The 27,417-nt window shown below is 45.5% G+C and overlaps 1 protein-coding gene across 1 annotated transcript in view; it reads right to left on the bottom strand.

Moving 5' to 3' along the window:
* Positions 1–8,134: 8,134 nt before the first annotated feature.
* Positions 8,135–27,417, bottom strand: part of LOC107115473 (cytochrome P450 2J2-like) — a 34,892-nt gene continuing 15,609 nt past the window's right edge. The window contains exons 5-8 of the mRNA XM_015417191.1: positions 25,100–25,241; positions 18,503–18,690; positions 16,719–16,860; positions 8,135–8,336 (exon numbers count right to left, since the gene is read on the bottom strand). Coding sequence (XP_015272677.1) covers positions 8,149–8,336; positions 16,719–16,860; positions 18,503–18,690; positions 25,100–25,241 — 660 coding nt within the window. The 3' untranslated portion in view covers positions 8,135–8,148. The remainder of the gene's footprint in view (positions 8,337–16,718; positions 16,861–18,502; positions 18,691–25,099; positions 25,242–27,417) is intronic.

Raw genomic sequence — 27,417 nt, 5'->3', positions numbered from 1 at the left:
TCCAAACTACTTATTTATTCAGATATTTATATCCCACTTTCCCCTGTGACTCAAGGCAGCTTACAAATCATACTGAAAAGCTACAAGCCAATCAGCCTGTTATCAACCATTAGGAAGCTGTATGCAAGATACCTGGTCAATAAACTTAAGCTATGGATTTCAAACCAGCAAATTTTAGGCATGAAATGTTGGATTTTAGACCAACTTTAGACCATTGTATTGTGCTGAATCATCTGACAAATAAATATAGGAAAGTGAAGGGGCTTACTTTATATGCAGCTTTTTTAGATCTCAAGGGTGTCTTCGACTCTGTTCCTAGAAATATCCTGTGGAGGAAACTAAGGGACCAGCAGATTGAGGAGAGATTGCTCTTTTTTATTAAAAAGCTCCATTCTGAGACTACCTGCCAGGTTAGATGCTCAAAGATGGGTGATTTAGGAGTTAAATCACCCATCTTTGAGCATCTAACCTGACAGGCAGTCTCAAAATGGAGCTTTTTAAGCAAAATTACTATTGTAGTTAAACAAGGGTGCATTTTGGCTCCCCTTCTGTTTAGTCTATTTTTAAATGACCTGGCTCCCTTCTTAGAAGGAATTGATGGACATAATCCAAAACTGGAGGTAACCCATGTCCCATTACTCCTGTATGCAGATGATGTGGTACTTCTTTCCTTCTCAGAAACAGGGATGAAAAGGATGTTATCTTGCTTTCTAGACTATTGTGGACTGAATAAATTCACCATAAACTTTGATTTGTCCAAAATTATCGCTTTTGGGGAAAAAAAACTGGAAACCTGTTAAGTGGAATATTAGAGGACAACTGATTGAATAGGTCAAAAGTTTTAGATATCTAGGAGTCTATTTCCACTATAGAGCTGGATGGGATACTCATATTAAAGAAGTGTTAAAATCTGTGAACAGTGACATTCTCACGATTTCCCGCTTTTTTATACTAAGGGGAAGCAATACATCCCTGCAGCCCTTTGAGTGTTTAATTACAAAATTAGCGCCAAATTGCTCTATGGCATTCCAATCTGGATCTTAGCTTTTAATAAAGCAGTTGAATGTGTACAATCTAAGCTCTTAAGGAAAATCTTAGAACTGCCAGCATGTGTGCCCTATGTAGCTATTTGTTTGGAAACAAATCAAAGGCCCCCTTAGACAAAAGCTTGGATCATAGTAATTAAATTCTGGCTCCATTTACATTTCGGAAGTAATTCCAGTAGTCTAATTGTTCACATGCTAACTGAATCACAATAATTTGAGTGGATGTCCTACATGGGGGGGGGGGGCTCTGTAATGAGGTTCAGTTTGGATTACCTTGTGTACGTACCTGAGAGGTGTGTTGCTGCTTTAACCAACCAAAGACTTATAGATATTGAGATGCAAGATATTGAGATGCAAGATGTTGAGATGCAAGATGTTCCCCTTTGCGGTGTGGGATGTCTACTAATGGTGTTTTAGCCGAGTACTTCTCTAGCTTGACTACCTCTGAGCATCAGAGGGCATTTATGTCAGCACATTGTAATGTTTTTGATTCTGCTGTACTGTACAGGAGGTTTAAAAAAAATTCCATACTCCTCTAGGGTTTGTTCTTGCAGTCTTGGGGAGATAGAAAGTACTGAACGTGTTCTCCTGCATTGTATATTTTACTGTGATATTCATGCCATATATCTAGAACCTTTGCTACAAATTCACGAGGGTCAATCTGATGTTTGCAAGATGGTCTTTCTACTATCTTCCCATATCTCTGAGATCACTGATTTGTTGGCTAAATTTCTATGTTGGGCCATTAAGAGGAGAGAGACGTTTCAACTCCAACGATGAAGGTTGTACTTTTATCCCTTGATGATGTATGTTTTGTTGTGATGCCAATAAAGGTAGCTGATGATGATGATACCGAAAAGCATAATAGGGGTGTGCAAAAAAAATTGTAGTTTCCCCCCCCCCTGGCTCAATTATAGCCTGTGGGGACCATTATAGTCAATGGGTCTCATAGGCTATAATAGAGAATCAATCCAGGGGTATCTGGGGCTCTGTGGGACTGTTTTATTAGGAAGAGGCACCAATTTGCAGCATAGCTGCTGGTGCCTCTCCTCAACATCCCCCCCAAGTTTCAAAAAGATTGGATGAGGGGATCCAATTCTATGGGCCCCAGAAAAAGGTGTTCCCATCCTCTATGGTTTCTTATGAAAGGCTGCGGTCACACGGAGCATTAGCCACCCTACAGAGATGGAAGATACGCGGATTTTCCGGGCATGATCACAGTGCCTCATCTGGGAAGCGTAGAGATCCCATGGCTCACCCGAGGCTTCCCGCCAAAGATGCAAGGTAAAAAACTAGTACCTCTGAGGTACTAGTTTCCGGAAACCGCGGGGCAAGGGCGGGTGTCTGATCACGTTTCTGGTGGCATCCGGCGCCCGCCCATGTTCCAGCGTGAAAGGGGGTTTTTTTCCCCAAGTCTCCACGGGATGCACACAAGCACCCAACGGAGCATGCAAACACTTGGGTTTTAAAAAACCAAACCCCGCCGATCCGCTTCTTTGCCACGCCGCAGGAGTGATGTATGATCGGCACCTCCCCCCCCCAACCACGGGATGTTTGATCCCACTGCCACATGGTAGTTCGCTCCAGGGCAAACAGCCACACCTCCCCCCCCCCCCACGATATCCGGCCCGTGTGACCGGGGCCGAAGCTTGGTTGTGAGCTGAACAGAAATCTTCTGAGCTGGCCTCTGAAATGTTGGGTGCCAGCACCTCCTAGTGCAGCTTAGAGAAAACTGTGGTGACTACCTAATCACCAGAGTCCCATCATGGGGCTGGCAAGGGGACAGGCTCAGGTGGCTGTCTGCATGGGGGGGCACTGCCAGTGCAATGCAGCCCGACTCCTTGCTCACTCCCTTCCTTCCTTCATGACATGCCCACCGTGGCCTCTCTGGCCATGTGATCAGCATCACCTCTTGAGGGCCCGCATCTTTTAAAACTTTTAACTGTACACACACATGCTCACTCTAGCCAAACTTTTAAAGTATACCCTGCCAGTGATTTTTTTCTCCAGCAATCCAAGTTTAGTAATACACTCATATTGCTAGACCTGCTTGCTAAAAAAAAATTAAAAGATGGAAAATGGGTTAAGAGTTGACAAGGGTTCATGCCTGCCCCTGCTGATGTCATGCCTGCCTTTGCTGATGCCCCTGAACAGGCTCCTGAGGACCCTGAACAGGCTCCTGAGGACAGTACTGCAGCAGAAAGGCAAAGACTGGATCCTGTAGCTGAAAGCTATCTAAGTGGTGAGGAGGATAGAGCCTCCCAGGGAACACCTGCAAGGGATCAGTCTCTGCTGCAGCCCAGTAATTCATCATCAGACTCGCCTCCACCTATAACCAGGCTCAGGAATGTAAGAAGACAACAGCTGAGAGAGCGAAGGCAGAATGCACGCATGCGTGCCAGAAGATCTCTTAGCCCTGATTACTGACAGGATCCTGTCCTCACTCCTGGCTAGCTAATGAGTTGATTAGCTAGCACTGTATATATGCAAGTCTGTTGCCAGCAGTCATTTGTGCTGGCAAACGTCGTTTGTTCAGGACCTGAATCCTTGCATCTCTGCTCCAGACCTTGTGGAATTCTTCTCGACTTGATCCTCGGCTTTTGACCTTTGGCTTTGTTGACCCTGCGTTCATCTCTGACTCCTCTGGTATTGTTGTGATTTATGGACTTGAAACTTTGGTATGTCTGACCCTGCTTTTGGACTGTGATTTAAACCTGCTTGAACCTTGCTACCTGATTTGCCTGGCTTGACCTCGGACTGTTCCTGGACTTTTGCTTGCTTGTGTCACGCCCCCTGGTCCTGCCGTGACACAAGGAGGTAAGGGCAGCTGAAATTCTCATGGGTTAAGAGTTGACAAGGAGGTAAGGGCAGCTGAAATTCTCAATAAAATATCACAATCCTCTTTCACAGACCACATAGAGAGGAGAGAACCATAAAGACGAAAATAACAACATCAAAATCAGTTACTAATGACACCAGTAACAATACTATCAAGTTATAACTTCTATTTTTTTTTCTACTGGCCCTTATTTCCCCATTGGCATGGCACCCATTCGCCGCCCTACAAAACCTGTCAAATCAATGTACTTTTGAAGTTAAAAAGTAATTAAACAGCCTTCAAGAAAAACTGTCCTCAACCATTAAAAATATTAATTTCAAAGCCGTTTATGGTCCAAGGAGGTTCTACAATTTTTATAAATTTCTCTGAAGTCCCTTTTAAAGGTGTCAATGTCAAACCTTAAAAGTTTTTTCCCCCCTGTAGACCTACAGGAGTCCGTATCTTTATTGTTAGCATCACTGACAGAGGTACTTTGGTCCTTGCTTTGTATATTAAGAGACTCCTGTGAGAACTGTCACGATGCGGGGCTAGGCAAGGGCGAGGCAGTCAGGATACAGTCTGAGGTCAAGAGCCAGTCACACCAATTAGCTGGAAAACAAGTCCAATACACAAAGCAAGAGCGGGGTGGTCAAGGTACAGTCCAAAGTCAAGAGCCAGGCAAGCAAACCAACCGGGAAACCAAGTTCAAAACACAAACCGTTAGAGTCATCAGGAAACCAGAGTCCAGAAGAATCAAGAGCCAGAGAGTAAAGAGTTCGGGGTGCAGAGTTGAAGCGTAGTAATTCAAGCCGAGGTCAAGGAGCTGAGGAAATCCAGACAGGAACCAGGAGTCAGAATCACGAGCGAGGAGGTGCAGAACTTCGTCTGAAGAGACTAGTTGCTGTCATGATTTGTTGGCGTGAGGGTGTGAGTTAAGTAGCCCATAAGCCTGCTGGCAATTAGCATGCCCCAGGCGAGTCCTGGCTCCTGCTAATACTCGGGGCTGAATGAGCACCTACCATGCATGCATGCCTCTCGCTGCTGGGTTGCCATATCCCGTCGGCACTGTTCTCTCAACTGGGATACTGGTGGGGGGGAATCAGGAGGAGAACTGTCTGAGCGTGCTTCTGCCTCAGCTGTGGCTGGGGTAGCCTCTGGAATCTCAGCCCTGTCAGGTGCGGGAGTTTCTGGCATTGAGAGCGAATTCCCAGCAGCACTTAGATCCTCTGCTGGGGTGCTTGTTCGCACTCAGCGGGAGCCTCTTGTTGGTAGTCAGCAGGAGCCGTGACAAGAACTTGTTGGCTTCAACTTGAAATGTTCTGTTGCAAATCATTGATTCCCCCTCCGATGCATCATCTTTATTGGCAGTCAGCATAATTGAAATTAACACCTTTGATGGAGTAGAAGTAGATATTGACTTATTAGGGTTGTAAGATCGATAACAAGCCACAATCCCAGGCTGGCCTCCCTCTTCCCCCCTCCTTCTCTTGACAACAAAAGAGGAGGAGGAAGTGGAGGGGAAGTGAGAGAAGGAGAAGGGAGCTCGACTCCCCTCTCCTTCCTCAGGAGAGAGGTGGCCTCGGGCAGGGGGAAGAGATGAGAGTGAGAAAGATCGCTGCAATCTGTCATTATCAGGGATAAGAGAAGTCAGATCATCATCGTCAATTTGAGTCTTTGGCTTGCTGTTAGCTGGTTGTCTCCCAGGGATAAATAAATTAAGAGGTTCAGCTGTAGTGCGAAGAAGCTGTAGTGAGTTTTTCAGTTTCTCCAGTGTAGAAACATTTGTTTGCAGTGCAGAAACATTTGTTTGTTCTTCCAAAGAAGATACTCTAGGAGAATTTACAGGATATGGCTGTTCTATTTTTCTGACACCTCATGAGGAGGTTCATTTTCATATCATAAAGTGGGAGGTCTCTCACTTATATTCCCTGGGATTAATATCCAGACAGTTCCATCAATGAAGGCTCTGGTTGAGAAGATTCCGAAGGAAGATAAAAACCTTCTCATTTTCAAGTGCATTGAGGGAATTATTGGCTGCCTAAAAGTTAAAAGAACTCTCTTCCCATAAGGTGTATTTGAAATTATTTCTACTCTCTCTAAGTCAATATAATGTATTTCTACACGAGGGAGTTGGCTCAGAGAGTAGAGGATTGTGCTTTTATTTGCCCTACGACTCCAAATTCCTTCTTTTTAAAAAATATTTTTATTTAAATATAGAAAAAAACCCAGACATAAACATCAAATACACACCCCACTCCCCATATAGAAAAACAACCTACAGTGTACACATAACAACAAAGAAAAAAAAGAAAAGAAAAGAAAAAAGCAAGCAAATGAAGGCATTGGTAGAGAACTCAACATTCGGCAGAAATACAAAGAGAAAGGATTATTTTCCCTTCTTTTTTCTTTTCCTATAAACATGCATAATTAATGTATAGTTACAACATGATTAAAGTATAGAGAGAGGCTTACTTAACTTCATCCCATAATATGAGGAAGGGCTTAAACATACTTTGAGTATTGTTCTGAGTTGTGAATGAAATAAAATTGTGCCACGGTTCAAAAAAGTCTACAGTTTTGGCTTTGGTTTTGATTATCCTAATTTGGCTTGTTGATTTTTCAGCTATTGCAATCTGCCATAACTCAGAATACCATGAGTGTAATGTTAATAATTCTGCGGCTTTCCAACTCCAAATTCCTTCTTGATCTTTTCTTCTCATTCCTTTTTTTCTTTCCCATAATTAGCTCTGTGGACTCTTTCAATAAGGCTTCATTACCTTCTCCAGTTAATTATGATTATGATAGTTCGGGCTGTTTTCTAACTCACAGGATGTTTCCCCCTTGCCCAGATGCTGACGCCACCCAGTGTATATTAAACAGATTGTGCTGACTGAGCCTGAAAACCAACTCCTCCAGACAATTAAATCGCTCAGCCTAGATTCTAGACTTTTCCAAGTCTCATTCCTGGCAGTTAAGCAGACTAGATATCTGAAAGCAGCAGTTAAAATAAGATAAAATAATCAGGAGCCTCTCCTCCAGGTTGTTACTCTGTAGCCATCTTGTTGATGTCAGGGGGTGTGGCATATGCAAATAAGTTATGCTAATGAGTTATGCTAATGAGCTCCTGCACATCTTTTTCCACGAAATGACCCCTGGCTTAGGCACTTTAAAAATTTCCATGTCATGAGAAGCCAGGATTTTGTGCCTTGTGGGGCAAATTTTTTGCCCCTGGTGGGGCGGCCATTGTTTGCCATAATGAAGGGGGGGGTGATGCGAGCCCCTCCCATCCTGCAAGATCTAAAGGGGCCCCCAGCTGATCGGTGGGTCATGTGCTCCCTGCCGATCAGCTGAAAGGCCCTTTAAGTCTTGTAGGAGGAAGGGAAGAAGAAGAAGAAGAAGGCACCACCCTGCTTCTTCTCAAAAGCATTTAAAGAAATGGGGGGCCCTTTAAGAAAGGGGGCTGGCCCTTTAATGAAGGGGTGAAGTCCCCAGTAGTCCCACTGTAGTTATGGGCCAGTGAGAAGTCTGTATTGAACATTTGTTTGAAGGCATCAAACTAGAAAATAAGGTTTATGTTGGGCAACAGTAACAGATTCAGAAACCAGGAACCTCACGGATTGGCCTAAATTTCATCTTAAATTTGGTGTCATGGTTAAATGCGTGGACTCTAATCTGGGAGAACCGGGTTTGATTCCCCCACTCCTCCACTGGCACCTGGCTGGATGACCTTGGGCAAGCCGTAGTTCTGATAAGAGCTGTTCTAGAAAAAGAGTAGTTTCTGTCAAGAGCTCCCTCAGCTCCACCTGCCTCACAGGGTGTCTGTTGTGGGGAGGGGATGGGAAAGGAGTCTGTAAGCCACTCAGAGACTCCTTTGGGTAGTGAAGGGTGGGGTATAAATCCAATCTCTTCTTCTTCTTTTACCTCACAGGGTGTCTGTTGTGGGGAGGGGAAGGGAAAGGAGTCTGTAAGCCACTCAGAGACTCCTTTGGGTAGTGAAGGGTGGGGTATAAATCCAATCTCTTCTTCTTCTTTTACCTCACAGGGTGTCTGTTGTGGGGAGGGGAAGGGAAAGGAGTCTGTAAGCCACTCTGAGACAACTTTGAGTAGTGAGGGGCGGGGTATAAATCCAATCTCTTCTTCTTCTTCTTAAGAGGGCATCAGTCAAGGTCTGACAGATAAATTGAGAACAGAAAATGAATACAGCCGGTTAGAGCAAAATCGGGACTACGTGAAAGAAATGATGGAGAAACTGAGAGTAAGAAATGTGTGACTCAAAATATTTTATTACGCACTGCAGCGAGGAACAGCACAAAGTTTGTAAGGATGGGGGTGCAGTGATCCCCCAAATATAGGCTTTGCGTTGAGTTCTTTCACTCCTTCCGGCAGCTGGAAGGAGAATGCCCTCAGGAGACTGGTGAAGAAGATGAAGAGCTCAATCCTTGCCAACAACTCTCCCAGACAGGCACGAGCCCCTGTAAGGGAAACAAGAGAAGGCAGCAAGTGAGTAAGGCCTTTCCATGTGTTCTAAGCACATGAAAAGAGCCTTGCTGGATCAGACCAATAGCTGATCTAGTACAACTTCCAGTCTCAGAAAGGGACCCACCAGATACTCTGGGAGGGCTAACAACAGCTTTGCCACCTAAGCCATATGCCTGGTGCAAGGGTCATTTCGTAGAAAAAGAGGTGCAGGAGCTCATTAGCATAACTTATTAGCATAACTTATTTGCATATGCCACACCCCCTGACATCACTGGAAGTGTGTCAGAAGGCAACACCCACTGCAACTTACCTGGCTGCTTTTTGCTCCTCGTGGCCTGGGGCTGCTGGGAACAGGGGGCGGGGCTTGTTGCATGTGCCCGCCCCCTGGGCTCTTTACTGCCGGAGCTCCACTCCTGTGTGCTCCTGCAGGAAATGACCCCTGGCCTGGTGGGACATTTCTGTTCTACAGTCCCTGTGGAACCGAATCAGATCCTGCAGGTCCTAGATCTTATCTGGTAGAGCGTTCCATCAAGCTGGGGCCAGAGCTGAGAAGGCCGTGGACTGGATTGAGACAAGACAAATACTTTTTGGGCCAGGGTCCACCAGAAAGTTGTTATGCAAAGAGCGCAGTGCTTTCGGGGGGGGGGGTGTACCAGGAGAGACGGTCCCAAAGATATGTTGGTCCCAGACTGTGTAGGGCTTTGAAAGTTAAAGCCAAAACTTTGGTTCTGATCCGTATTCAACTTGGAGCCAGTGCAGAGCACCAGTGGTATATGGGCTCTAGATGGAGTGCTTCTAAGCACACGCCCAGCCATGTTCTCGACCACTTGGCATTTCTGGGTCAGTCTCAAGGGTAGCCCTGCATAGACCGAGTCACAGTAGTCCAGCCTAGAGGTGACCGTTGCATGGATCACTGTGGCTAAGTCAGGGGCAAATATATACAAGGGGGACCAGCAATTCAAAGCAGTACAATAATAATGATGAAAAATTGCTGTGAATTCACAAATCACAATGAATAGACAATAATAACTAGTACAGAATTGACGCTTGATGATGTTTATAATTTCTATGTTTTCAGAACACAGGACGTCAAATACGGAAGGTGAGCGATACGAACATCTCGAGTTGCATGGATCACTGTGGCTAAGTCAGGGGCAAGACAGGAAGGGAACCAGTCACCAAACTTGGCGTAGGTGGGGAAAATGCCAATCTGACAACATTTGTGATCTGTGCCTCCATTGAGAGGGTGGCATTCAGAATCACTCTTGGCTTGCTATTGAGAGCTGGAAGTTGGCATCCCAGCCTGGGATCTGCCCAGCTCAGCCACAGGACTTTCGTCTTTGACGGATTTCGTTTCAGCCAGCTCTGCTTCAAACCAACCAACTATAGCCTCTTGGCCCCTGGCCAGATTGTCTCAGGGGGTATTTGGCCAGCCGTCCGTCAACAGATACAGCAGAGTGTCATCAGTGTACTGGTGACATTGCAGCCCAAAGCTCTAGATCAGGTGATTGAGGGGGTGCATGTGATGTTAAATAACATTGGGGAGAGGATTGCCCCCTGGGGGACATGGCACACCAAAGGGTGTTGCGTTTCAACCCTCTCCCCAAGTGCCAGAAAAGAGACAAACCATTTTGAGGCATCAAAGGGCTCCTCCCTCTGCTCCAGGTTATGAAACTGTTTTAAACTTGTAAATCTTAACTTTTCTGATTTTGGCTGACATTCTAAGGACTTTTATCTTCCTCTCCCTAACTTGAAGTTTCCTCCCTCGAGGCTGTTCTTTGTCTCATAAAGGAAAGACTTGCTTGTATAATTGGGTAATTAGCCGGCGTCCTCAAAGGCAGATGGCAGATGGCCAAAACATATTATAGCTTCTTTATACTCCTAAGCAATTTTTTAAATGATTTCAAAGCGAGACTTACTACCTGACCTTGAACCTGGACTCTTTGATTTCATTAGCTCTTCTATTACTGTAGTGTAATGCAAGCCTTGGCCCCCGGGAGTTGAAAACAAGACCTCATAAATGAGGAAGAGAGATAGAGATGGAGGGGACTCCAGTTTGGTGTAGTGGTTAAGTGCACAGACTCTAATCTGGGAGAACTGGGTTCGATTCCCCATTCCTCCACTCGCACCCGCTGGATGACCTTGGGCAAGCCATAGTTCTGGCACAGCTGTTCTTGAAAAAAGCAGTTTCTGTCAGAGCTCTCTCAGCCCCGCCTACAGGGTGTCTGTTGTGGGGAGGGGAAGGATTTCGTAAGTCGCTCTGAGACTCCCTTGAGTAGTGAAGGGCGGAGTATAAATCCAATCTCCTCTTCTTGATACCTGACTCTAAACAATCCAAAATTGGGGATTTTTTTTCCTCACCACATGATGTGGAACCACCTTATGGCTGTGGTCACACGAAGCATTAGCCACACTACAGAGAGGGAAGATAGGTGGATTTTCCAGGTGCGATCACACCGCAACATGTGGGAAGTGTAGAGCTCCCGTGGCTAACCCGATGCTTCCTGTCGAAGATGCGGCGTTAAAACTAGTACCTCCGAGGTACTAGTTTCCGGAAACCGTGGGGCAAGGGCGGGCATCTGATCGCGTTTCCAGTGGTAGTTCGTGGCATCCGGCGCCTGCCCATGTCCTGTTGCAAAAAGTTTTTTTCACCCCAAGTCTCCACGGGTGCGCACAAGCACCCAACGGCGCATGCGCACACTTTGGTTTAAAAAAAACCACTACCCCATTTGCCACGGCAGTGGCGCCTAGCCATTGCTGCTGTGATCGTGCCATGCCGCTTCTTTGCCGTGCCACAGGATTGTCATGTGATCAGCACCTCCCCCCGAACCACGGGATGTCAGCGATCCGGCGGCTGCGCGTTAGTTTGCTCTGGGGCAAACAGGCACGCTCCCCACCGCATTTTCCGGCCCGTGTGACCAGGGCCTATGTTTATCAAATCCCCACATCAAATTGATTCTCTCCATTATTAGGAAACACTGATATGCCTCCCAATGGCTTATTAATGGATACTCCCTTTGAAGAGGCAACCAGTATTTTAAACAACTCAACTGAAGCTGACACTCCTGTTACATCCAATGAGGCAGCTGATCTAACTATTTTATTTATTTATTTATTTATTTATTTATTATTAAATTTATACCCCGCCCTTCCCCGTAGGGCTCAGGGCGGCTAACAAGGCAAGAAAAGGCTTGCTAATAAAACATCAATACTCTAATACAGTTAAAACAATATATACAATTTAAAACCAATAAAACAATTAAGGTGCTCAGTAACTACAATCATTCCAGAATCTCAGAAACCCAGAGAGGTCGACCACAACCCCAACACAGTCCAAACATTCCCAGTAGGCATTGATAATAGATGTTAACAATGATTCTACCCGGCCTCCTAAGCCCTAACCCCTAACCCCCCCCAAGATGGTATGTAGCCGGGGGGGGGCAGTGGCGGCCCCTAACTGAAAGCCTGGTGGAAGAGCTCCGTCTTGCAGGCCCTGCGGAACTGCACCAGGTCCCGCAGGGCCCTGATCTCCTCCGGGAGCTCATTCCACCAGGTGGGGGCCACCACTGAGAAGGCCCTAGCCCTTGTGACAGCCAGTCTAGCATCCTTGGGGCCCGATACGGTTAAAAGATTCTGGGCCCCAGACCGTAACTACCACCTGGGTATTTAGTTCTTCTGGTTGCTGATATAATGAATTTTATCTGTAGCAGATGGAACTCTATATATGCAAAAATAGAGAGTATGGTAGAATTATTGTCAGGCATGAATGAAGGCAAGTTCCCCAAACTCAGAAAGCCTTCTCCCTGGAAAGATTCAATTCTATGCCACAAGCAGTTTTATATGGTAGATTTAATAAGACTGCATTCTTGGCTAGGACTTGTCTCTGTAATTCTGGCTGTGTCGAATCGATGTCACACATCCTCCACCATTGCTACTTATATGCAGTAAAAGGTAAAGGTTCCCTTGCTCGAGAGCCAGTCGAATCCGACTCTAGGGTTGCAGTGCTCATCTCCGTTTCAGAGCCGAAGAGCCAGTGCTGTCTGAAGACGTTTCCAGGGCCAAAAATACCAGGTGCCCTCAGGAGGTCCACCAGCAGGGCCAGGACACTAGAAGAACTCCCACTGTTGCCCCCCCCCAGGCACCAAGAATACTGAGAGTTCCTACCTATAAAGGTCAAGGTTTCCCTTTCTCGAAAGCCAGTTGGATACGACTCTAGGGTTGCGGTGCTCATCTCCGTTTCAAAGCCGAAGAGCCAGCACTGTCCGAAGACGTTTCCATGGTCATGTGGCTGGCATGACTAAACACCAAGGTGCACGGAACGCTGTTACCTTCCCACTGAAGTGGTACCTATTTATCTACTTGCAATTTCTTGCTTTCGAACTGCTAGGTTGGCAGGAGCTGGAACTAGAGACGGGAGCTCACTCCGTCATGTGGCAACCCTGGTCTCGAACTGCTGAACTACTGACCTTCCACAGCCCGCAGTTCAGCATATTAACCACTTGAGCCACCGCAGCTCCACTTATATGCAGACCCGCGTGCTAAACATTTAAACTTGTTTTTAGCTGGAATGTTGGGCCTTTCTGATCATATTACGGTTCATCATCTTCTGAAACTGAAGTTACTGAGAAGGTAGCCCTGTTTTTACAGTCTACAATAAGAGTCTGTCAGGAAATGTTATAGTATAATTTTTTAAAAATACTACATAAACTTTTATATGGTTGGTTTTGTACCCCCCTCTGTTCAACTGCTGTTTGTAGTATCTGTACATGCCAATAAAGGTGACTGGCTGACTGAATAATCCCCACATTGGCGAAGCGGTGGATCGATCATAATCAGGGGTCATTTCCTGCAGGAGCACACAGGAGCGTAGCGCTGGCAGCAAAGAGCCCAGGGGGTGGGAACATGCAACAATCCCCGCCCCCTTGCTCCCAGCAGCCCTCAGTCAGAGCAAGAAGCAGCCAGGTAAGTTGCAGAGTGCCCCCCCTCCGGCCCAAAACAGTCCAGTGGCACCTTTAAGACCAAGTTTTATTCAGGTACAAGCTCTCCCTCCTCTGCAAGGACAGATCTGCATGCCCCCCCCCCACAGTTAGCAATCCAAAACAGTCCAGTGGAGCCTGAGTGGTGGGTGTTGCCTTCTGACACATTTCCGGTGATGTCAGGGGGTGTGGCATATGCAAATAAGTTATGCTAATGAGTTATGCTAAGGAGCTCCTGCACCTCTTTTTCTACGGAATGACCCCTGATCATAATTGACCGTTTGTCACCCTCCTGGTGGCCAGTCCTAATCCATTTCCCTGTAGAACAGTAACAGCTACCCCTTCATCTCACAGAGATGAGCCATCCCAAACCAGAGACATTTCGTGTCCTGTCGGCTTTCCCTCAGGATTTATTTTTAAGAGTTCTCTGCCTCCTTTTTGATTTTAAGCACCAGCAGCCTGGTTCCTTCTAGGGACAAATTAAGGCCCTCTCTTTTGTACAGGTCCTCCTTGTTCCAAAAAAACAACACAAAAAAATCCTAGCTCCTAACAAACTTAAATCTGTCTTTCCTATACCATTGTCTCATCCATGCACTGAGAACTCCTAATTTGTGTCTGTCTAGCTGGCCCTGTGTGTGGCCTTCTGAGCCTTCTGAGAAGGCTACCTTGAAGGTTCTGGCCTTGGGTCTCCTGCCTAGCAGCCTAAATCAAGGATACACAGTGTATTTATCAAGAGGGGTAGCCGTGTTAGTATGCCAGTAGCAGTAGAAAAGAGCAAGAGTCCAGTAGCTCCAAGAAGAAGAAGAAAGAAGAAGAAGAGGAGGAGGAGGAGGAGGAGATTGGATTTATACCCTGCCCTTCACTACCCAAAGATGTCTCAGAGCAGCTTACAATCTCCTTTCCCTTCCCTTCCCCACAACAGACACCCTGTGAGGTCGGTGGGGCTGAGAGAGCTCTGACAGAAACGGCTCTTTTTCAAGAACAGCTGTGCCAGAACTGTGGCTTTCCCAAGGTCACCCAGCCAGGTGCAAGTGGAGGAGTCGGGAATCAAACCGAATCCTCCCAGATTGGAGTCCGCACACTTAACCACTACACCAAACTGGCTAACAAATTTGTGTCAGGGGATGAGCTTTTGTGAGTCACTGCTCTCTTCTTCAGATACTTCTGTATCTGAAGAAGTGAGCAGTGACTCACGAAAGCTCCTCCCCTGCCACATATTTTGTTAGTCTTTAAGGTGCTACTGGACCCTTGCTCTTTTCTACAGTGTATGTATGTATATGTGTTCGTACATGTATATATTTATTCATATACACACACGCACATTCTTTGTTATGGGGAAGGAGGAAGCCCCAGGGCCTTCCCGGCTTTAACCAGAGATGCCCTGCTGACATAGTAAAGGATGGGTAGCCATACAGAAAATAAACTCTGAACGCATGGGGTGGGAGGGTGTGTCTTTGCTGGGAGAGCGCTCCTGAATGCCCAGCACACCTTCAGCCTGGTCCTTTACAATCTGATCCATGGACCAGAGAAAAATCTGCAGCCCCCAGGTGCGCTCCCCACCCCTCCAGCAATGGTCTGGCCCCTGGAGGAGGGCTGTAAGAATCATAGAATCATAGAATGTTAGAGTTGGAAGGGACCTTGCAGGCCATCTAGTCCAATCTCCTGCCTCAACCACTTTTACAGTTAGGAGCTTTCTCCGGATATTTAGCTGGTAACGACTCCCTTGTAATTCCCACCCATTAGATCTAGTCTTGCAATCCGGAGCAAGAGAGAACAGATCGGCTCCATCTTCTACATGACAACCCTTCAAATACTTGAAGACTGCAATCATGTCCCCTCTAAGCCTTCTCTTTCCCAGGCTAAACAGACCCAACTCTTTCAGCCTTTCCTGGTAAGACTTGGATTTCAACCCTCGCACCATCCTGGTTGCCCTCTTCTGGACACGCTCGAGCTTGTCAACATCCTTCCTAAAATGTGGTGCCCAAAACTGGACACAGGACTCCAGGTGAGGTCTGACCATCGCAGAATAGAGCGGAACTACCACCTCCCGTGATCTGGACACAATGCTTCTGTTAATGCATCCTAAGATTGCATTAGCTTTCTTCACAGCCACATCGCACTGCAGGCTCATGTTTAGTTTGTGATCAACCAGAACACCCAGATCCCTTCCACATGTGCTGCTGTCAAGCAAAGTCCTTCCCATTCTATATCTATGCCTTTGATTTTTTGTACCTAAGTGCTGGACTTTGCACTTCTCTCTATTGAAATTCATTTTACTTGTCTCTGCCCACTGTTTCAGCCTATCTAGATCATTTTGAATCCTGACTCTGTCTTCTTCAGAATTAGCAATCCCACCCAGCTGCTGGAGAACTACTTGGCTGACATCCAATGCTGGGCCCAACTGCCCAAAGTCATCCTTGTCTCCCTCCCCCAGCACAAATGATGTTCCACCTTCAGGCTGAGAGAATTTCATTGTATTTGAGGAAGTGTGCTTGCCGTTTCTTACACACCCTTTCTTACACACTCAGGGAAATGTTGATCACTACTTTGGGGTCAGGAAGCAATCTTTCTCCAGGCCCATTTGGCTGGAGATCCTGGAGGTTTGTTGTCCTCTCCTGGGTGTGGAACAGTAGCCACTGGGTGTGTGTGTGGGGAAGGTATTAGTGAATTTCCTGCATTGTGCAGGGGGTTGGACTAGATGACCCTGGAGGTCCATTCCAACTTTATGATTCTATGATCCTACGAAAGTTTAACAGGGCTCTTTTTGTAGCAGGAGCCCCTTTGCATATTAGGCCACACACCTCTAATGTAGCCAATCCTCCAAGAGCTTACAGAGCTCTTCTTACAGGGGCCTACTGTAAGCTCTTGGAGGATTGGCTACATCAGAGGTGTGTGGCCTAATATGCAAAGGAGAGCCAGTTTGGTGTAGTGGTTAAGTGTGTGGACTCTAATCTGGGAGAACTGGGTTTGATTCCCCACTCCACTTGCACCTGCTGATGTGACCTTGGGTCAGTCACAAGCTCTGGCACAGCTGTCCTTGAAAAAGAGCAGTTTGTGTCACTCAGCCCCACCCACCTCACAGGGTGTCTGTTGTGGGGAGGGGAAGGGAAAGGAGTTTGTAAGCCACTCTGAGACTCCAAGTGAAGGGCGGGGTATAAATCCAATCTCTTCTTCTTCTTCTTCTTCTTCTTCTTCTTCTTCTTCTTCTTCTTCTTCTTCTTCTTCTTCTTCTTCTTCTTCTTCTTCTTCTTCTTCTTCCTGCTACAAGAAGAGCCATGAATAAAACTTTGTTGGTCTTAAAGGTGTCACTGGATTCAAACTTTGTTCTACTGCTTCAGACCAACACGGCTACCCCACCTGGATCTGTCTTCAGGCTGATAGCTATACTTCTGGACTTACCTGCACCAAATGGAAGAAATGCTTCTCTTTCCACAAAGCTCCCATCTTGGTCCAAAAAATGATTAGGGTTGAAGTCCTGAGGTTTCTCCCATTGTTTGGGATCAAGAAGCACGGAACGGAGATCTGGAATAACATGTGCCCCCTGAAAGGGAAAAGGTATGTTAGGATACATCTATACCAGAACACTAGAAAATAAAACTAGAGTTTGCAGTGAGAGGATGGAAATGTGAAGAAGGTAGAAGAGAAGAAGAAGAGATTGGATTTATACCCCGCCCTTCACTTGGAGTTTCAGAGCGGCTTACAAACTCCTTTCCCTTCCCCTCCCCACAACAGACACCCTGTGAGGGGGGTGAAGCTGAGAGAGCTCTGACACAAACTGCTCTTTTTCAAGGACAGCTGTGCCAGAGCTTGTGACTGACCCAAGGTCACCCAACCAGGTGCAAGTGGAAGAGTGGGGAATCAAACCCGGTTCTCCCAGATTAGAGTCTGCGCACTTAACCACTACACCAAACTGGCTTAAACACTACACCAAAATAAGTTTCTGCACTCCTGAAAATATCATTTCTAGCAAACAAGAACAAAACACACTGGGTTTTTTAAATTTCAGATCTTCCCTCTTGAGTCTGGTGGCAGTTTCCACTCATGTGTGAAACCAGAAGATCTGAGTGGGAGAGGGTTGTGAAGTGTTGCTCTGGCTTTACTACTGAAGCAAAAGCTTTTTAAAGAGAAGATACGTTAACTACATGAGCAAGTTGAGGGTATTGATGTTCATCTAATACAGGTATGTCCAACAGGTAGATCGCGACCTACCAGTAGATCGCGGAGGGGTGAGAGGTAGATCACCAGCCCCACTTGATCTCCTGACAGAAAGTGCATTATAAATGGGGGCGGCAGGGGTGGAACCCAACTTTAGTGGGTTAAAATCTAATTTGAAACTTTGAAACTTTATTTTCATGGTGGTAGATCACCGGCACTTTTGGCCGGAAAAAATAGATCACTACCTGTTCGAAGTTGGACATGCCTGATTTCTAATCATTGGATAAATGTTCTAAATAAATGAACAAGCACCAGCACAAATAGACCAGTACATTGGGATATCAAACAAAAAACCTTGTATAATTTAACCTTGAGCTTTAGAAACAGGAGGGTTTTTTCCTCTCTTCAGAAATTTCTATTACTATCATCAGCATCATCAGCATCATCTATTTATACCCCACCCTATCCCACAAGTGGGCTCGGGGTGGCTAACAACATAAAATCCACAGAACAATAAAAACAATAAAACAATAGATGGCATAATTAACAGTAACAGCAAACCCTGTGCCCCGTATCAGGGGAATATAGGTCCCCAGAAAACTCCAATGCCCGGTAGAATTATTAAAACAGCAGGGAATCGGGAAGAGGCCATGAATAGGGGAGGCCAAGATGGTTGAACATCCATCACCTCAACTGAAAACCTGGCAGAACAGCTCTGTTTTACAGGCCTTGCCAAACTGTAGTAAGTCCCACAGAGTCCTGATCTCGAGTGGGAGCATGTTCCACCAGGTTGGGGCAAGGGCAAAAAAAGCCCTTGCCCTGGTTGAGGCTAAGCAGATGTTCCTCAGGCCAGGGATCATCAGAAGGTGCTGATCAGAAGAGCGTAAATCTCTCCGGGTCTCGTATGGGGAGAGGTGGTCCCACAGGTCTAAAGAGGAGTCTCCTATATGGCCATTTCTCCAAAAGCACCACCTGTGATGGACATCCCTCATCAGGTACAGGAGTATGACTATAACAGTCTTTGATACCTTGGGAATGAGACAACCAAGTATGTTCACATCCTTCATACATTTTCTGGGGATCCCAACAAACAAGACATAGTAGGCACGCAGGATCTCATGTATCACAGCATTGGTGTAAGGCAATCTCTTTCGATCTTGATAGCTGAATGACTGAGAGGAACCCAAAGTATCTTCTACCTCCTTTTGGACTTTCTCTGAGGAAAACAGTAAAACAAAGAAACTTCATTTGGGAGACAGTATTTACCTCTACAGATTCTCTGAACCACTGAAACTATTCTATAGGATCATGCTCAAGAAACCTAAATTGTAATGTAGGCATGCAGCAGCATTCAAAATGTTAAGGGTGATTTATTTGGTCCATGCAGCAACACACAATAAATATGAAAATGGCTAAAAATGGAACACTCACAGAACCACCGAGTGATAACACAGTCACCCCGCTAGCTATTCCATGAATCAGACAGCGGATTTGTAATTAGGGATGGGCACAAACCAAATTACAAACCAAAATTCATCATGAACCTACCCTGGTTTGTGGTTCATGAACCTCGGTTCATGCCATCCCATCCCCATGAGCCCCCTCAAAACTCCCACAAACTTTCCAGGTGGTTTTGTGTGGTTCGTGTCAGCAGACATGCTGGCTCCTGTGGTGAGGCTTAGAAAAGGCATTTAAAGAGACTGTGATCTCTTTAAATGCCTCAGTTGACTTTCTGAGTTGTGTGTTGCGCGGCTTGGAGAAGACATTTAAAGAGTCCATGGGGGAGGTTTGTCCTGGTTCATGGTTTACGGCAGCTCACCAACCACAAGCCGGGATGAACCTCCATTTTCCCTGTTCGTTCCCATCCCTATTTGTAATCACTGGCTCAGCCAAAGTAATAGTGTAATATAGGCAAGCAGCAGTTTCCATCCTGGTTTGTCTGTTGGGATTTTAACAGTGTTGGACCTTGTGACAGGAAGCTATGCAAATTAATGTTTTCTATGCAAAAGTTATTCCAAAAAAACGAGGTTATATATCCAGCTGCTGGCTTCAACATGGCTTAGGATTCTTTTGAAGGACCTCGGCCTTCCAAATGGTTGGTGAACTGAAGTCATTTGCAGATGTCGAGAAATGTCCTCCACCCTGGAGATCACATTTATATTCCAATAATTGGGAATGCATTCTGTCCAAGTACTAGAGCCTGGCTGCAAGTTTGTAGTGGTCAAAGAAGTAAAAGTGTTGGGATGAGTCATTAAACCCCTGTATAGAAAAATTGCTTTCTGCTTTCTATATCCACATGCCTTTTCCTGTGATGTCTTTTGATAACATGCTGTGTCTTCTTTCCTGTTGCAAGCCAAATGATGAGGCCACATGGTCTCAATAGCCATGCCATAAACCCACATTCTTCCACACTTTCATGCCAAATGCCAGACCTCATGGCTACACTTTCTCGCCCACTTGCGACCAGTCACGTACACAATGAAGTAGCTGGAGTTTGGGTCAGATGACTGCAGGTGGGGTCCCAAACTTATAGCCTATCCCCACACGCAGCTATGGCAACCAACAATTGGGCACACCCATGCCCACTCGCAATTGGCTGATGGTCACATCTAATTTGTGACTGGAATTGGGGTATAATTGTTTGATCCCTATGGGAGTGAGCTCTTCTTCCTGTTCTCGAGTCTCTTGCTCTTGCTCTCTCCCCTGTCATTGTCTGTTTATTGCATCTGAAATGCTGTCTCTTGAGAGACAAAGAGTTGCTTTGTGACTTGGAGCACATGGGGTGCAAAAATGGGATTTCCCTTCAAAATCTCTTGGTACTTGGACTATCTTGGACTGATGAATACTCCTGATGTGGTAACTATGAATAATTAATGTTTAGTTAAGGCAAACAGCCCTAGCCTTTGTTATTTTTGTAATCTCTGGTAGTCTATGCTAAGCTCTGTACTGAATAAAGATCCTTCTAATTGCTAATTTGTCTCTGGTGTTGTAACTGAATTCCAAGTCTAAGTCTTGTGCCTAACCCTGACCACATATGCTACCTTGGTAAGAGTGTGCATCTCTGGATAGAGTTGCTACTGTGTTAAATCCCAGGTGCTAACTAAGGGTTGAAATCTCTCCCTTAGGAAAGGCAGGGACTAGTGAAAAGAGGTTCTGGTGGCAAATCCTTGTGAAGACCAGAGATGGTACAGACTGTCTCGTGGCTTGTTGTTTAATGTACTGAAAAGTACAGGATTCCCTCCCATCCCTGGACTGGCCTGGGTGGGCTAATCCTGTACAACCCCCCAAACCACAACACTTTGGTGCCTACAGATAAACATGGCTCTGGCTGGAGTGAACCAAAAAAAAGGCGGGGAACCAGCATACATGAATTGTAGCAAAGAACAAGAGACGGCTGGCTGAAATCACTATAAGGTGAACAAAAATATATATAAAAATATTATTTAATGCCGAGTTCACTAGCACAATAACCATATAACTATATGAAGCCAAGGTAACCTTACAAAAACCAACAGCAGTACAAAAAAGTAAAGATCAGTGGTACAGAGAAGTAAAGTCCCAAAAAATGTCAATGTGTCTCAGTGCTATTGTATTCTAATTCCATAGTTCAACTTGACATGCATTCATCATAGAATGGACTCATATAATTCCAGAAGGATCCATACAATCTTGGAATCCATAAGCGACACGTAGTCCGGATGCAAGCTGCCGCGTTTCGAATAATTCTTTGTCAAAGCCAATAGGCTGCAGTGGGACCCAATCTCAGTGGGACCCATGATTCTCTGTGACTGGTTAAACTGGCTTCTGTATGTGCTACTACACTGGCTTTTCTTCTGCTAGGGTCCTACCTGGACCTACATGGCAGAGTTTATGGGTTAGCCATAAATTTGAATATGTGTGGCCCCGGTCACACGGACCAGATAAAGCAGGGGGAGGTGTGTCTGTTCATCCCAGAATAAAGTGCGGTAGCCCAATCACACGGTCTCCCGAGTCTCCGTGCTTTGGCTGTTAGCTGGTTATCACGCGGCGATGCTGCAGCGTGGCAAAGAAGACACGCGGTGTGATCACACAAACGTTTTGCATTTGTGCACATGTGCAGTTATGCAGAGCAGCATTGCTTTCAGTTCCATGTTTGAGCACATGCACTTATGAAAAACATCCGGTTTGTGATGGGACGTGGACGGGCGCCGGATGCCACGGGATACTAGCGCTCCCGCGATCAGATGCCCGCCTGTGCCGCATGTTTTCCAGATACTAGTGCACTTTCCTTGGTACTTTTAAACTCCGCATCTTCGGCAGGTTGGCCACGAGTGTGCTATGCTTCCCAGATGTTGTGGTGTGATGGCGCCCTGAAAATCCGCCTGACATTCGTGCCTTTCGCACGGCAAATTCTCCATGTGAACGGGGCCTTAGATAGGCAAGCACCCTGAGGTATCTTATTTTACAGGGAGGTAACCAAAACAGACATTTCAGGTTGTCTGATGCAAGTTCCTGGGGCAGGGAACCCTATCAGTGCTGCTGTTTAATACCTGGAGCTTCATCCCGAGTGGCGTAAGGGAATGATCTTTGAAGTGCAAGCAAGGGCAAGCAAAGAGCTGCTCTTTGGTGCTCTGAGCACGGAGCCAGGCTGACTCACTGGCAGACTCGTTGGGTCGCCTCTTACGGTTAGATAGATAGATTAGATTAGATAAATATTAGATGTGTTGCAGTTTCAGCCTCTTAAATAATTAATCATGCCTTAGTTTAATCCAGTCCTGGCGTCAGTGCCTTCCTTTTCAGGCGGAGGGACCAAGAAGATTTTTTGCGAAGTTTCTATTTCTCTTTGCGGCTGTGCCACAAGCAGCCCCCCAATCCTGCTTAAGCAAAATTCCAAGTGTTCGGTATGTTTAGATGAAGACAGAGGCAATCTTGATTTTTTTTAAAAAAAAATCATGCAACAAAAGAAAAGAGGTTGATCCATGCTGAATATACATAACTATCACACTGCTTCTGAGTTAAAGAGAGCCAATGTAATGCAGTGGTTAAAGTGTCAGACCATGATGTGCGAAACCCAGATTCAAATCGCCTCTCTGCTGTTGAAGCTTGCGGGGTGACTTTGGGCCAGTCGTTCCCATCTTTGGGTTGGGAAATTCCTGCAGATTTGGGGGCGGAGACTGGGGAGGGCGGAGTTTGTGAAGGGCGGGTGGGAGCTCAGTAGTGGTACGGTGCCATACAGCAGGCGTTCCCAACCTTTTTGAAATTGCAGGCATCTTTGGAATCCTTAGAGGGGGTGGTGGGCACCGGCCCGAAATTATCTTCCACGGGAAGCTTCGGCCAAACCCAAAATGGCTGCCTCAGGAGGTGGAACCAAACAAAATTCTTCCCTCTTCACACCTCCTGGCAGGGCTCTTTTTGTAGAAAAAGCCCAGCAGGAACTCATTAGCATGATAGGCCACATCCAACACCAGAAACTCATTAGCATATTAGGCCACGCCCCTGCCAGCACAGCTCATTAGCACATTAGGCCACACCCCCATGTTACCAGGAGTGTCGACATCCAGCCACACCCACCTTTTGCTTGTTATTCTCTTTAACTTGTTTGTTGTCAAAACTCTGGTCTTTTTTTGTAGCAGGAACTCCTTTGCATGTTAGGTCACACACCCCTAATGTAGCCAATCCTAATGAGTTTCTGCTATTGGGTGTGGCCTATTATGCTAATGAATGCCTGCTGGGCGTGGCCAACTCAGGAGCCAGCTGGAACTCCGTTCCTGTGCATTCCTACCCAAAAATAGCCCTGGTTGTTGGGAAGATAAAATAGAGGAGAGGAGAATGATGTAAGCTGCTTTTGGTCCCCATTGAGGACAAAGGCAGGATATGAATAAAGTGAATAAACTAAAAACCATTTGAGAATGGTTTAGAAAGGATACGAGTAAATAGTCTTGGGATATTGAATGTACAGGAATCTGAATCTTGTTCAAAAAACCAGACTGAGAACTTGAATGCTGTAATTTGATTTTAAAAGTGATTAGTACATCTGGGGAAAATACACTGTCAATATTTCAGGCAATTTCACACACTCTTCCCGTAAATACAGATCAAAGAATTTCAAGTCACCAATTTGAGTGGCCATGTGACATGGCGAGAGTGGGAATTTCTGTGATCATACGTGGATTAAATTTTGGATGAATTCAATCCATTGGTGGGTTCCGGTGTTTTAAAGAACTTACAATACTTGTACATTAACTTTCCCCTCCAGAATAAAGTAGAACTGAAGATATTTCCAGGTTCTAAGAAATTTAGAGCAATTGACATATTACTGTGGTGCTCAACAAGGTCTGTTGCACAAAATTGACATTTTGCTACAGGAAAAGGAGGCAGTTCTTAAACAATACAGATAAAGTCAGGTGAGGGATTTTAGGATGAAATTAGCACCAAAATGTGGAAGAAAAGATTAAAGGAGGTCTTTCAAATCTCATGGAATGTTGAACTCGGGAAAAAGAGTGTTTGAAAATAATTTACAGATGATATTATACACCCAACTAATTCTCCAAGAACTTTGAAAAGTATGCCAATTGTTGTTGATGATGTAGAAATCAGGTGGGTCCTTTTTGCACATGTTGTGGGAGCGCCATCTTGTTATAAACTTCTGGAGTCAAATCCATAAGGAAACATATGGTATACTGAGGGTCAATTTGGATTTTTCCTTGGGCTACTATTATGCCAATAAAGATATAGCTCAGAAAGCAAAATGGTACCTGTCAAGGCAATTGTAGCTGCCAGAATACTTTTTGGCCTATTACTGGAATCAGCAATCCCTGCCAAAAGTTGAGACCTGGTTATGTAAGATATAGCACACAATGCTAATGGACAAAATGTGTGTGTTAAAACACAAAAAGCCTTTTAAAAAAAAAAGATGTTCCGATCCTCTTCACACAGAGATGGTTGCTGTTTGTTGATGGAGCAGAGGTCCATCAGTGGCTATTAGCCACAAGGTATAGATAGGGACTCTGGGGCAAGTGATGCTCTGTCATCTTGGTGCTTGGGGGGGGTCAACAGTGGGAGGGCTTCTAATGTCCTGGCCCCACTGGTGGACCTCCTGATGGCACTGGTATTTCTGGCCACTGTGTGATACAGAGTGTTGGACTGGATGGGCCTTTGGCTTGATCCAACATTGACATCTCTTATGTTATGTTCTTATGAATATTAGAATATTGAGTTTCTGGTGAAAGCTGTAAACACTATGTTCTTATACTGATTTAAAGCATGCATATGGGTTGGCAGAACTATAATCTAACTTCTAAGATGATCATGATACACCTTTGGGTATAGAAATCGTATATCACCGGGACAGCATTCTCTTTGTATCGTTTTTGACTTCAAAGAAGAATCACCAAAACCTCTATGGATTCAGGGAAACTTTCACTCTACTCAACCCTCCAGTTTCTACTTCAGTACTGATTTGTCAGCCACTGATTTCCTTGCAAGCTATCCTTTCTCATCCTGTCCAACAAAACACCAGACTGTAATTTTTTTTTACATTGGCTAGGTATGTGTGTCTTTTTATCTGGAGTCCAGTGAACACATGAAGCTGCCTTATACTGAATCAGTGTGGTTTATCCTTGAATCAGTGCAGAAGTTTACCTTACCTTGGATGTCTGGATAATTTGCCATGAGGAGCAATGCCCACTGCAGAGCAGTGGCAGTGGTTTCTGTGCCTGCGAAAAAGAGGTCAAAAATACACTGAGCCAGGTTCTCTTCATTGTATGTAGAGTTGGGTTCATCCGTGCTCTGCTGTGAGTAAGAAAAGAGACAGTGGGGGGTTACAACAGATTCCAGGTATTTTGATTCTGCAACCACATAAATACAGCTCTACAAATGTACAGAGGGGCTATCAGACCAGCAGGCAAGATCTGAGAGGAAAGGGAGAGTGGTATGACATTTCTTCCAAAGAATTATTTGAATTGCGTGATGTACATGCTGTTTCCTATATTAAGTTCACCCTGACCTGGATAGCCCAGGCTAGCCAGATCTCATCAGATCTTGGAAGCTAAGCTGGGTTGGCCCTAGTTATTATTTGGATGGGAGACAACCAAGGAAGCCCAGCCTCACTACGCAGAGGAAGGCAATGGCAAACCACCTCTGAATGTCTTTTGCCTTGAAAGCAGTACAGGATCACCATAAGTCATCTGTGACTTGATTGTACTTTGCACATATTAAGTTCAGTATTCTGTGGACTGTGCTGCAATCATGTTGTCTGCATTAGGGATGGGCACAAACTGGCTGACAAAATAAAGTTCGTCATGAATTTTGGCCGGTCCGTGGTTTGTGAAGCAAAGATCGTGAACTGAAGAGCTGCCACAAACTTTCACAAATTTTGAAGCTGCTTATGGAGGTTCATGAAGAACAGAAAGCAGGGGTTTAAACCTCCCCATTGCTTGGCTGTTTGGCTTAAATGGCCCTTTGCTTTCCGCTCCCCACAAAAAGCAGCGGGGAGCTGAAAGCAGGGGTTTAAATTTTAAATGGCTCACTAACTGATACAAATTGAGTGGGTTCGCAAACCAACCTCCCGGTTCATATGGGTTCATGATTTTGCCACATCTTACTAATAACTTACCAGGGTCACAATGAGAACTGGCAAGTTATAGCTGTCAGTCAGAATCCTCTACACATTCTTTTTTTTATATAAAGGTTTTTATTGACTCCCCTAAAAAGGGGAGGTGTTTCGCTTAAAAGAAGTAATGGGAAGGGTAGACAGTGGGAGAAAGAGAAAGCTGAGTGATATATAAACTGGTAAATTAAACTGTTAGTAATGTCCAATTAATCTTCTTGGGCTTCTTCTGTGTGTTGTCAAACTTCTTTTCTTAGTTCAGTCACATATAATTCTCTGTTAATATGTTAGTAATGTTCCCTTGAATTTCTGTTAATGTTCCCTTGAGTTCCCTTGAGTTTCTGTTAATAAAAAAAGAAAAATCTCTTCTGGACACAGTCAGAACCGCTTCTTTGCGTGCTGGGCACTTTTACTATCGCTGACGTGTAGGGGCTTCCTCTGTTGTCTTCTACTTCCGGCTTGTTAAATCCTCCTTCGGGTTGCTGTTAACACACTCAGTTCATGCACTATAAATCCTCTTCCTTTCATGCCTTGGAGGTCCCCAACTTTGAGAATGGTATTAATTTCATTTCGCTTTTATTTCCGCTCCCAAACTCTCTATTGGGTCCTCCTCGAAACTGGACGTATATAAGCGCTTGCCAGGCACTCCTCGCTGTCACAGTTCAAACTTTTCCATTTTACAAAACTCCCATCGGATTCACAACCATAAACAGTCCAAAACACTAAACAGCCGGCTCTCACACACAAGCAAACGCCCAGACGGAAGTCCCTCCCTTCTCTCCGCTCGTTTTTGCCCAGCTCCGACATCTTTTCTTTTTTGTTTACTTTTAGAAAGTTCTTAAATTGTGCTCCAGAGAGACAAAACTTTCTCTCGCTTTATTTCAAATACATCAAGGGAAAACATCACTGTTCGCTCAGTCCATTCCCCCCCTCCTTTTCTTTTTCGCTTATGCAGTTAGAGGGTTAACCTCCTCGCCTTTTTCGCTGGGTGGGGGGGAAGCGGTTTTAGATCTTTTTCTTTGCATTTTGACAACTCACAGTTAGGCCGATCTTTTCTTTTTCAACTTTTTCGGATGCAAGGTCCATTGGGGCAGGGCATGGCGGGAGCCTCGGTCTCCGACCTCTCGGCCGAAAGAGCGACTCCCCCCTAGTGCGCCCTAAAGCGCCCCGGATCCTCTCTCCTCTCTCCTGAGGTGCTCGTTCGGGTCTCCGCTCGCGTGGATTCCCTCCTCCACCGCGGGCGGGCGAGACGCCCTCGGGAGCAACCTGAGGATGCGTCCACCATTCGCGGGAGCCAGACCGGAAGCCAGAATCCTCTACACATTCTGAAACTATTTATTTATTTACTTGTTTATG

The sequence above is a fragment of the Gekko japonicus genome, unplaced genomic scaffold (genome assembly GCF_001447785.1).
Source record: "Gekko japonicus isolate JY-2015 unplaced genomic scaffold, Gekko_japonicus_V1.1 scaffold1341, whole genome shotgun sequence".
In the NCBI taxonomy this organism is placed as follows: Eukaryota; Metazoa; Chordata; class Lepidosauria; order Squamata; family Gekkonidae; genus Gekko; species Gekko japonicus.
This window is presented reverse-complemented; position numbering and strand designations above follow the sequence as displayed.